At 43.7% G+C, this 11633-nt stretch overlaps 2 protein-coding genes across 2 annotated transcripts; both read left to right on the forward strand.

The window, feature by feature from the left end:
• Positions 1-1364: 1364 nt before the first annotated feature.
• LOC148200329 (uncharacterized) lies at positions 1365-5312 on the forward strand. The gene is made up of 6 exons (XM_088112901.1): positions 1365-1901; positions 1983-2569; positions 2915-3131; positions 3630-3975; positions 4105-4385; positions 4515-5312. Exons 1-6 carry the CDS (start codon positions 1365-1367, stop codon positions 5310-5312), a joined length of 2766 nt encoding a protein of 921 aa, XP_087969027.1.
• A 3186-nt stretch (positions 5313-8498) lies between these two features.
• Positions 8499-9104, forward strand: LOC148200330 (WUSCHEL-related homeobox 5-like). The gene is made up of 2 exons (XM_088112902.1): positions 8499-8856; positions 8935-9104. The coding sequence occupies exons 1-2, from the start codon at positions 8499-8501 to the stop codon at positions 9102-9104; spliced, it is 528 nt and encodes a 175-aa protein (XP_087969028.1).
• Positions 9105-11633: the final 2529 nt, after the last annotated feature.

The raw sequence follows: 11633 nt of genomic DNA on the forward strand, positions 1-11633 counted from the left end.
CAGTCCGGACGGTCGGTCTAGTATCAGGATTTTGGTTGAGTTAATGTATGATTTGAATGCATGTGGTATGAATAAATTGATACGTTTGTTATGTATGAACTGTATGATTGACTTGAATTAAATTCAATAAGCTTACCCTTGCAATTCCTTTGTGTTGTCTCGTCTATGTATATCCGTCTTGTCGAATGCAATGATCATTCGTGTGGATGTGAGCAGATGGGGAGGCGTTACTTGAAGAAACGTTGGAAGAAGAAAATTTGGAGGACGCCAACCTCGTAGAAGTGGAAGTAAAGGCCGAACAGTAGAGGCGTTCGGTTGTTAGTTAGGTTAGCGAGCGACTGTGAGCGAGCGCTCTTTTATCGTTTGTTATAGTTTGACGTTCGGTATTTATTTTGTAAACCGTTCGTCCTTATTTTTGTAAACGCTCGTTAATTTTTATATAACAGGCCGTTCGGCCATTTGTTTAATCTGTTCCTTTACGTTTAAAACTGTTTTGGATTATTAATACGTGTAATTATTCTAAGTATATAGTTGATGACTGTATAATTTTGGGATGTTACATTATTGGTATCAGAGCAGTTTTGTTCTCTTAAGAACGCTGTAGGTTATGAGTGCATTGCGTTTTTGCTGTGTGCTGATCGTATGTTTAATAAGTTAATGATTTAACTATTAGGCATTTCTAACGTTCGTTTTCTCTGGTACAGAAAACGATGGCACCTAGACTTCCTCCTCCTCCCCAACCGAATGAGTCCGATACGTCCAGCAACACTAGGTTGTTGGAAACCGTAGTTGAACGACTGCATCAACAGAACACCACGTTGCTGGAGCAAAACGCCACCCTGATGCAGCAAAACCAAGCTGCTATGCAAGGTTTGGAGGCCTCGCGTGTCAACTCTGAAAACACGCAGAGGCAGTTGATGGAGATCTTGGCTGCAACTAGAGGTGCGCCTGGAGCATCTTCTTCCAACGCTGCCCCGCCTACTGCCGAATGGAGCTTGGAGAGTTTCCTCCAACACCATCCTGCTAAATTCAATGGGAAGGGTCTCCCAGACGAAGCGGATCAGTGGTTGAGGGATATAGAGAAGATCTTTAATGCTAAACGATGCCCTGATGAGAACAGGTTGGCGTACGCTGAGTATTTACTGACTGGAGAAGCGAGCCATTGGTGGTCGAGCGCTAGGGCTATTCTTACGGACGCGCAGCAACCGATCACCTGGGAAGTATTTAGAAACAAATTTTATGAGGAATACTTCCCTGACAGCGTGCGGTTTGCAAAGGAGGTGGAATTCTTACAATTGGTTCAAGGAAATATGTCCGTCTCGGAGTACACCAACAAATTCAAACATCTCGTCAGATTCAATACTATGGCCACAAGTGAAGTGTGGCAGTGTAGAAAATTCGAGAATGGATTAAGGAGTGATCTCAAGGTGTTGATTTCCAGTCTATGTATCCGGACGTTCCCAGCCATGGTCGAAAGGGCTAAAGTACTTGAGAAAAATATGGCTGAGGTGGAACAACATAAGAAACAACAGGCGTCGAGAGGACCAGTTATGTCGAGACCTAATGTGAATCGGAACCGGACCCCATACGCTCGTCCAGCCCAGTCGAGTGGTTCACAAGCTGTGGTAGTTGCTGGACAAGCAAATCAACAAGGGCCGGTCAGATGTTTTCAGTGCGGAGGACCTCACTTTAGATCATCATGCCCTCAATTGGTTGGAGGGAAATATTGCACTCGTTGTAGAAGAAACGGTCACCTGGAGAACGAGTGTAATATGGGCGGACGTACAGTGATGAGGCCGCCGAACGCTGGAAGGACTCAGCAAGGAAGAGGTGGACGAGCCCAAGCTGTAGGGCGAGTATATGCGATCACTGGTGCAGAAGCAGCGAGCTCAGGTACGCTCGTTACTGGTACCTGCTTAGTTCATGGAATTCCTTGCTGTGTGTTGTATGATTCTGGGGCAACACACTCCTTCATCTCGAAGGCGTGCGTTGATAAGTTGGGATTAACCGAGAGTGAGATGCAGTTCGACTTAGTGGTGTCAACCCCAGCTGCTGGAGAGGTTAGGACGTCTACCATGTGCGTTAGATGTTCTGTTGAAGTAGAGGGGCGTAGATACAAGGTAAACTTGATATGTTTGCCTCTCAAGGACTTAGAAGTGATTCTGGGAATGGATTGGCTGAATACCAATCGCATCCTCATAGATTGTGGGGCTAAGGAGTTGATTTTTCCTGAGGAATGTGAAGAAGAGTTAGGAGTGACGCTCAGTCAAGTTAAAGAAGATATCATGGAGGGCGCCAGTTGCTTCTTGATCATGACGCATGAAGACCGAGAGTTGGCGGATAAGAGTTGTGAAAGTTCGTTCAATAAGTACGCTGAAGGACGAACGGTCGTGGACGAATTCTCGGATGTTTTCCCGGATGAAGTGCCTGGTTTGCCTCCCGTTCGTGAAGTTGAATTTACCATAGATTTGGTAACTACTGCGGCCCCTATATCCGTTCAACCGTATAGAATGGCACCCGCTGAATTGGTGGAACTTAAAAAGCAAATAGAAGAGTTGATGGACAAGAGGTTCATCCGTCCAAGCGTGTCACCTTGGGGAGCGCCCGTGTTATTGGTGAAGAAGAAGGATGGCAGCTCTCGGCTTTGTATTGATTACCGTCAGTTGAATAAGCTGACCATCAAGAATAAATACCCACTGCCTCGCATTGACGATCTACTGGACCAGTTGCATGGAGCGAGCGTTTTCTCTAAGATAGACTTGAGGTCAGGCTATCACCAGATTCGGGTCAAGGAAGGAGACATCCAGAAGACAGCCTTCCGTTCGCGTTATGGACATTATGAGTACGTGGTCATGCCGTTCGGTGTGACGAACGCTCCAGCAGTCTTCATGGACTATATGAACCGCATCTTCAGGCCGTATTTGGACAAGTTCGTGGTGGTGTTTATTGATGATATTCTCATCTACTCCAAGAGTTGTGAAGAGCATGAGGAACACTTAAGGGTGGTACTTGGAGTGTTGAGAGAAAAGGAGCTGTACGCCAAATTATCTAAATGTGAATTCTGGATGAAGGAAGTACAGTTCTTGGGTCATGTTGTGTCTGCGGGTGGAATTTCAGTTGATCCGGCCAAGGTACGAGCGGTCTTGGAATGGGAGAGTCCACGCTCGGTTACAGAAGTTAGAAGCTTTGTAGGGCTCGCGGGCTACTATAGGCGTTTTATAGAAGGATTTTCTAAGATAGTAGCACCGTTAACCCAGCTGACCAGGAAGGATCACCCGTTCGCTTGGACCGATCGGTGTGAATCTAGTTTTCAAGAGTTGAAGCAGAAGCTGACGAGCGCTCCAGTATTGGTAATTCCGGACACCGCCAAACCTTTCGAAGTTTACTGTGACGCATCTCACCAAGGTTTGGGGTGCGTTCTTATGCAAGAGAAACGAGCAGTGGCGTATGCATCACGGCAGTTGAAGATACATGAGAAGAATTACCCAACGCACGACCTAGAGCTAGCAGCGGTCGTTTTTGCTCTAAAGATTTGGAGACACTACTTGTATGGATCCGTCTTCCAAGTCTTTAGTGATCATAAGAGCCTCAAGTACCTCTTTGATCAAAAGGAGTTGAATATGAGACAGCGGAGGTGGCTTGAGTTCCTAAAGGATTATGAGTTCGAGTTGCTTTATCACCCTGGTAAAGCGAACGTTGTGGCGGATGCTCTAAGTAGGAAGGCGGTTCATGTCTCGGTAATGATGGTGAAAGAGCTAAGTTTGGTGGAGAGTTTCCGAGACCTAAGGTTACAGTTCGAGCTGGGAACGAACGTTATCAAATGCTGTAACCTTAGTATTTCGAGCAGCGTGTTTGATCGTATCTGGATGAAACAACGAGAGGATGAAGAATTGATGAAGATTTTAAGTGCGCTCGGTACGGATCAAGCCAAGCATTTCAACGCTGGAACGGACGGCATGTTACGTTACATGGGACGTACGTGCATTCCGAATGATGGCGAGCTGAAGAGAATTATCTTAGAAGAAGGCCATCACAGCCGTCTTAGCATGCATCCAGGCATGACTAAGATGTATCACGATCTCAAGCAGTCGTTCTGGTGGCCAGGGATGAAGAGTGACGTTGCACGTTTTGTGGCATCATGCCTAACATGTCAACGTGCTAAGGCTGAATATCAAAGACCGGGTGGTTTACTACAGCAGTTGGAGATTCCCGAATGGAAGTGGGACAGCATTTCAATGGACTTCGTGACTCACTTGCCTCGCACGGTCAAGAATCACGATTCTATTTGGGTAGTAGTGGATCGTCTAACCAAAAGTGCTCACTTCCTAGCGGTCAATTTGAAGATGTCCATGACCAACTTGGCCAAGCTCTACATCAAAGAGATCGTTCGTCTGCATGGAGTGCCGTCCAGCATCATCTCTGACCGAGACACAAGGTTCACCTCTCGGTTTTGGCAGTCGTTGCAAAGCGAGCTGGGCAGCAAACTCCAAATGAGTTCTGCTTATCATCCTCAGACGGACGGTCAATCCGAGAGGACAATCCAGACGCTCGAGGATTTATTAAGGACGTGCGTACTCGATCACATGGGCGTTTGGGATGAGGTACTACCGTTAATAGAGTTCACCTACAACAACAGCTTCCAGTCCAGCAATGGGATGGCTCCTTTTGAAGCCCTATACGGACGCAAATGTCGCACGCCACTTTGTTGGTTTCAAGAAGGAGAACACATATTGACTGGACCAGAGCTCGTTCAACAGACAACGGATAAGGTGAAATTGATACAAGAAAGATTGAGAACGTCCAGAAGCAGGCAGAAGTCATACGCCGATAGGAGAAGACGACCACTGGAGTTCAAAGCTGGCGATCATGTTTTTCTCAGGATGAATCCAACTACTGGAGTGGGCAGAGCGTTGCGTTCAAAGAAATTATCTCCTAAATTCGTGGGACCTTATCAGATTTTGAAAAGGATTGGACCTGTTGCATACGAACTAGCCCTACCTCCACAATTGTCCAACCTTCATCCGGTATTTCACGTGTCTCAACTCCGGAAGTACGTAGCTGACCCCTCGCACATATTGGAGCTGGAGAACGTTCGTCTTCAACAAGACCGAACGATAGAAATGAAGCCGATACGCATTGAAGACGAACGCTCTAAATTATACAAAGGGAAGGACGTTCGACTGGTGAAAGTGTTGTGGGACGACAAGACTGGCGATTCTACGTGGGAAGTTGAAGATGCCATGAAGGACTTATACCCTCATTTATTCCCTGGTAAGTCTTCAATTTTCGAGGACGAAAATTTTTGTAGTTAGGGGGATTGTCACGCCCCATTATTTTTCTGCTGACTCACCTCTCTACTTTCATAAATGCACCTTGCCACGCTTACACCTCCATTGACACGCCCACCCTTCATTTAAAACGCACTCACGTTCAATATGCATGCATGCTGACAAGTGTCATTTTGGAACGTTCTAAAAACGTTAATGGAATCCAAGTGGCAGCAGACGGTTGGACGATCGTCCTGCGTGGGGAAAGAAATGATTTTCTGGAAAACTCTTTCCCTTTCTCTGTGCATTTCATCTTCTTCCTCAAATTTCTGATCTCCTAAATTCTCCATTCTCTCTCTAAAACCTGTCTTTCTTCTCTCTTTGGTAACTCATCATCCCTTGCTCCGTTCACGTTTCAGCACCGTGAGAAGCATCCCTGCACCGTGAGCTTTCCATCAAACCGATTGGTTTTGGATTCTGAAACGGGTAAGTTTCACGTCCTCAACCACTCTTCATTTTCAACATGCAAGCTTCGTTTTAATCTGCATGCACCTTCTCTGAACCAGTATTGGTTTTCTGTAATTTTAGTTGGAAGAGTTTTGGGGTTTTGAACGTTAAGGGTAGAAGAATATACTGGAATCTTGTGTTCTTTTTGAAGAACGAAAGCACGCTACTTAATCCGGGTAAGGGAAGCTTGTTAGAATTTAATTCACATGATCTCTGTACTGCATGCGCGTTACGTAATGTTTGAAAGTGTGATTTATGATATTTGACTCTTGAGTTTAGGAATATGATTCTGAGATGATATATGAAAATGTTGCATGTATGTACTGGGAATTATATGCTGAGTGTATGAATGGTCTGTGACGTTGTATGTGGATGATTTTGATAGTTGAATGTTAGTATATGATGTTGATTAAAAGCATGAGAAGCATGGAAAAATACTAGGTTAAGATTGATTTAATGCATGAAAGTTTATACTGGAAAATGAGTTACTGTAAAAGAAGATTTATGTGAAAAGTGCATGAAATTGAACGTTCGTATCGATACGGTCATTGACCGTTCGGTATTATCAGTGAATTCTTGTGTTAGTCGGACCCTTTCATTTGGAAAGGACTCCCTTTGAGAACGAACGCCCTCTTATATAGTTTTACGTTGTGCTTTCGGTCATACGTAAACATCACGAGTGTTGTGTGAGAATTGAGAAGTCTGAGAATATCCCTTTGAACTTTTAGTCAAATTATTAAAACATAAACTTTAAATTATCTCATCTTATATAAATCCCAATTTCTATGATTTTGAATTCAGCTAAGAGCCTTAACCTAAAAACGTACGTCCTAAGTGGCGTTCGGTCTTAGACCGAACGTTCGTTCAAAAAGGCAAACGATTAGCAGCGCTCGTTCTTTTGTCGAGCGTTCGTCTTTGGTAGCGTTCGACCTTATGTCGAGCGTTCGTTCGTGATAGCGCTCGTTCTTTTGTCGAGCGTTCGTATTTGATAGTGTTCGACCCTTGTCGAGCGTACATCCTTAATAGCGTTCGGCCTCTGTCGAGCGTTAGTCTTTAATAGCTTTCGGCCCTTGTCGAGCGTTGGTCTTTAAATAGCGTTCGTCCTGATCTTTAAATAGCGTTCGTTCTGATCTCAAATAGCGTTCGTCCAAACAGTGATTTAACGTTCGTCTTTTATGGAAGTGTAATTAAGAATGAAAATGTGATGTTGAGGGAAGTATAAATTGTGCGAACCATATATGAATTGATATTATGATTTTGGAATTTGAACGAGCGTTCCAGGGTGGAACGACTCTTGTCTGGATATTGACATTTGTAGTATGAACGTGGTAAGCTTAGATGGTGATCCATCCTGATATTCCGTGAGTGCTCGTTCTCAAGTAGAGATGAGTAGGTCATGCGTGGGAATGGCAGGAGGTCTAGACCATAACTGTAACTTGGCAAAAAGACTAACCTCAGGTGGATACTGATGAGCATTCCAGTTAACCCACCTGAGTGCATGGACGCCTTAGCTACACAGGTTTCATACAGTCCGGACGGTCGGTCTAGTATCAGGATTTTGGTTGAGTTAATGTATGATTTGAATGCATGTGGTATGAATAAATTGATACGTTTGTTATGTATGAACTGTATGATTGACTTGAATTAAATTCAATAAGCTTACCCTTGCAATTCCTTTGTGTTGTCTCGTCTATGTATATCCGTCTTGTCGAATGCAATGATCATCCGTGTGGATGTGAGCAGATGGGGAGGCGTTACTTGAAGAAACGTTGGAAGAAGAAAATTTGGAGGACGCCAACCTCGTAGAAGTGGAAGTAAAGGCCGAACAGTAGAGGCGTTCGGTTGTTAGTTAGGTTAGCGAGCGACTGTGAGCGAGCGCTCTTTTATCGTTTGTTATAGTTTGACGTTCGGTATTTATTTTGTAAACCGTTCGTCCTTATTTTTGTAAACGCTCGTTAATTTTTATATAACAGGCCGTTCGGCCATTTGTTTAATCTGTTCCTTTACGTTTAAAACTGTTTTGGATTATTAATACGTGTAATTATTCTAAGTATATAGTTGATGACTGTATAATTTTGGGATGTTACATTATTGGTATCAGAGCAGTTTTGTTCTCTTAAGAACGCTGTAGGTTATGAGTGCATTGCGTTTTTGCTGTGTGCTGATCGTATGTTTAATAAGTTAATGATTTAACTATTAGGCATTTCTAACGTTCGTTTTCTCTGGTACAGAAAACGATGGCACCTAGACTTCCTCCTCCTCCCCAACCGAATGAGTCCGATACGTCCAGCAACACTAGGTTGTTGGAAACCGTAGTTGAACGACTGCATCAACAGAACACCACGTTGCTGGAGCAAAACGCCACCCTGATGCAGCAAAACCAAGCTGCTATGCAAGGTTTGGAGGCCTCGCGTGTCAACTCTGAAAACACGCAGAGGCAGTTGATGGAGATCTTGGCTGCAACTAGAGGTGCGCCTGGAGCATCTTCTTCCAACGCTGCCCCGCCTACTGCCGAATGGAGCTTGGAGAGTTTCCTCCAACACCATCCTGCTAAATTCAATGGGAAGGGTCTCCCAGACGAAGCGGATCAGTGGTTGAGGGATATAGAGAAGATCTTTAATGCTAAACGATGCCCTGATGAGAACAGGTTGGCGTACGCTGAGTATTTACTGACTGGAGAAGCGAGCCATTGGTGGTCGAGCGCTAGGGCTATTCTTACGGACAATGGACAAACCTGATTTAAAAGACAAACTAAAACTTTCCTTTTTTTTCTTTTTTAGAAAAATGAACAAAAACTTAACAAACCTGGAAGTTCAGGACAAAATGAGGTGTAAAAGATGGTGTCCCACGAGAGAGCAAGTGGCCTTATTAGAGGCATTATTCGCGTTCGGGATAAGAAACCCGAACAGAGAACAAGTTCACGAAATCGCGACCAGGCTTAAGGTATACGGGGAAATCGGGGAATACAGCGTCTATTGCTGGTTCCAGAATTATGGATACCGTGAGAAACAGAGATGTCTAAAGCGAACCGTTGCTACCATGTCTTACTCTCTCATTCCCCTCGTGCCCCCTTTTATGGATGGTAAGCCCCCTTTTGCATATATTTTTGTTATTGTTTTTTTTATGACATTTCTAATTTTTTTTGCTTTTGTTCTTTGAGATCTTTCACGCACATCGCCATTGGTTCCAGATCGGGTGACGTTGGACCTTTTCCCGATTCCACCGGTTCCTGACAGAAGAGAGATCCCTCACATCTTTCGGTTCCAATTGAAGGCTCCTTCATTGGAACTTTCTCTACGGCCACCTTCTGATGATGATGATGATGAATAGTCTCTCTGAGGGGACTACAACTGTAATAAAAATGTTTTTGTTATTTTTTTAAGTGTGTTTTTTTTATATTTTTTTTTGGACTGTAATATTACTGATCACTAGTGATCGACTCCTGAACATCTTTTGTTTGCTTATGTTTTTTTTATTTGAATCCTTGGTATGGTCAAGTAACTTTGTATCCTATCTGTTATATCTACCTGTTTTTTTATTTATCATAATGTCAAGATCGTTTCAATATATTCAAAATGGTAACTTTGTTCAAAATTCTTCCTCAGCCCTTACTGTAATTTCCTGCTCTGATGATGAAATAAATTAGATTTTTATGTTGTTTTTTTTCATTCAGTCTAAACAAAATTTCTAATCTAAACGAAATAATGGAAAAATGGGTCCAAAAAAAAATAATTTATTTACAAAGAAAATAAGGAAAAATGACTTCGAATAAAATGAGATCCGAAGTGAACGTCATTGAGCCCCGGCAACTCACAGAGACCATCGACTGCCCCCACAGATCACCACCAGGCTTTCCAGTGTACTTTGTCCTCACTCGCACACTTTCTGGGAAAACTTTCCAGAAGGTCACCCATCCCAGAATTACTCCAAGCTAAGCACACTTGTCCTGTCCTCACTCGCACACTTTCTGGGAAAACTTCCCAGAAGGTCACCCATCCCAGAATTACTCCAAGCTAAGCACACTTGTCCTCACTCGCACACTTTCTGGGAAAACCCAGAAGGTCACCCATCCCAGAATTACTCCAAGCTAAGCACGCTTAACCATGGAGTTCTAATGAGTCAGGCTACCGAAAAGCAAATGCATTTGGTGATATGAGTAGCCAAATCAATCCCTTTAAGCTATCCTTCAACCGTATAGTCCCATACCTATACATAAAAAATTTTCGTTTTTTCTTTTAAGTTTTACTTGTTTCTTCCCCCATAAAGATATTGAATAGAATGAACTATTTTTTTTTCCATTAAAATTCAAAAAATGAACGTTTAAATATCCTTCAAAAACAAGTAAATAAATTCGAAACATATAAAATGCAGTTAATCCTGCTGCAGAACAAGCTATTATTGCAAAAATTGGTGAATACAACCAACTATCATTAAGAATCTCATCCTTAGACCAAAAACAGGCAAAGGGTGGAATACCGCAAAGAGAGAGTGTACCCACTAAAAAAAAAGTTTTTGTAATTGGTACATGTTTTGTTAAACCGCCCATAAAAACCATATTTTGACTTTTAGCTGGAGAATATCCGACAAGAGCTTCCGTTCCACTAGAAATATTATTGTTATTGCTTCGACTCATATTCCCCAAAAAGTAGATCCAGCTCTAATAGCTCCGAATAAATTCAATACATGCATTAAGATACGAAGGCTTCTTATTCCACAACAACGAAAACACTTTTTCACTCTTTCATATACTAGGGGATTTCACTTGGAAAAGAAAATGTCCCATACTAATGGATTCGGGTCCACAACGATGGGTTCAAATGTACGAGATCTTGTAGCACTTAACAATGAGGCCCTATCGATTAGTATTATACAAAAAAAATCCATCATAGACACTAATATAATTAGTTCTGTTCTTCATAGACAAACTTGGGATTTCCGATCTCAGGTAAGATCGGTTCAGGATCATAGGATCCTTTTACCACACCGTACTGGGAGAGGCTAGGCTCTGATACCATCTATAACGTCCCAGCAACTCACAGGGACCATCGACTGCCCCCACGGATCACCACGAGGCTTTCCAGTGTGCTTTGTCCTCACTCGCACACTTTCCGAGAAAACTTCCCAGAAGGTCACCCATCCCAGAATTACTCCAAGCTAAGCACGCTTAACCATGGAGTTCTAATGAGTCAGGCTACCGAAAAGCAAATGCATTTGGTGATATGAGTAGCCAAATCAATCCCTTTAATTTATCCTTCAACCGTATAGTCCCATACCTATACAGTCTCCAGATCCCTCTCATTCCGGTGTATGTTCGATTCGTCCATGTACCCCTTCCACCCGAAGCTGCCAGGAGCCGCTCCTTGTCTGTGCCCCCTGCACCATGCCTCTTGCACCGGCGTCACTCCCTGCCCTCGTCAGTGCGCGGATGTCACAGAGAGCAGCGTGCTGGCCAGAGTAGACGTGCGTTCGGCGGTAGTGGAAAACACGTGGCGACCTCAGAGTGGACGACCGCCCGGTATGGGCTGTTAGAAACGTAGTGGAGTGCACTGGCAGAATAGGAACGTGGCTGCCAGAGTGGACGTGCGCTCGACGAGAATGGGGAACAAAACTGAGACTTCTGAACTTATTCCCCACTCTCTCTGCACCCACCTCCCTGCTTCATTCCTGAGAGTTCAATTCTCTCCTCCTTCTCTCTACGTTCCTTGTACCTTCTCTCTAAGTGTGCACCCATTTTATCTCCTCCATCAGTATTTCCAGCACCGTTGAAGGACGCACGACATCAATAGTTTCCAGAAGAACCGTTCGGTTTATGAAGCTGGACTGGTAAGTGTTCCCCGCTCTCTGTCGTTCGTTTTCCAG

The sequence above is a fragment of the Vigna umbellata genome, chromosome 4 (assembly GCF_029865625.1).
Source record: "Vigna umbellata cultivar VRB3 chromosome 4, Vumbellata_1.0, whole genome shotgun sequence".
Lineage (NCBI taxonomy): Eukaryota > Viridiplantae > Streptophyta > Magnoliopsida > Fabales > Fabaceae > Vigna > Vigna umbellata.

Bases quoted from the DNA above. Each gene is read 5' to 3' on its own strand.
- LOC148200329 (XM_088112901.1), top strand. From the start codon at position 1,365: ATGGCCACAAGTGAAGTGTGGCAGTGTAGAAAATTCGAGAATGGATTA. The intron at 3,132-3,629 runs GTACGAGCGGTC...AATATGAGACAG, and splicing joins TTTCAGTTGATCCGGCCAAG to CGGAGGTGGCTTGAGTTCCT. The intron at 4,386-4,514 runs GTTCGTCTGCAT...TATCATCCTCAG, and splicing joins AGCTCTACATCAAAGAGATC to ACGGACGGTCAATCCGAGAG.
- LOC148200330 (XM_088112902.1), top strand. From the start codon at position 8,499: ATGGACAAACCTGATTTAAAAGACAAACTAAAACTTTCCTTTTTTTTC. The intron at 8,857-8,934 runs GTAAGCCCCCTT...TTGTTCTTTGAG, and splicing joins CGTGCCCCCTTTTATGGATG to ATCTTTCACGCACATCGCCA.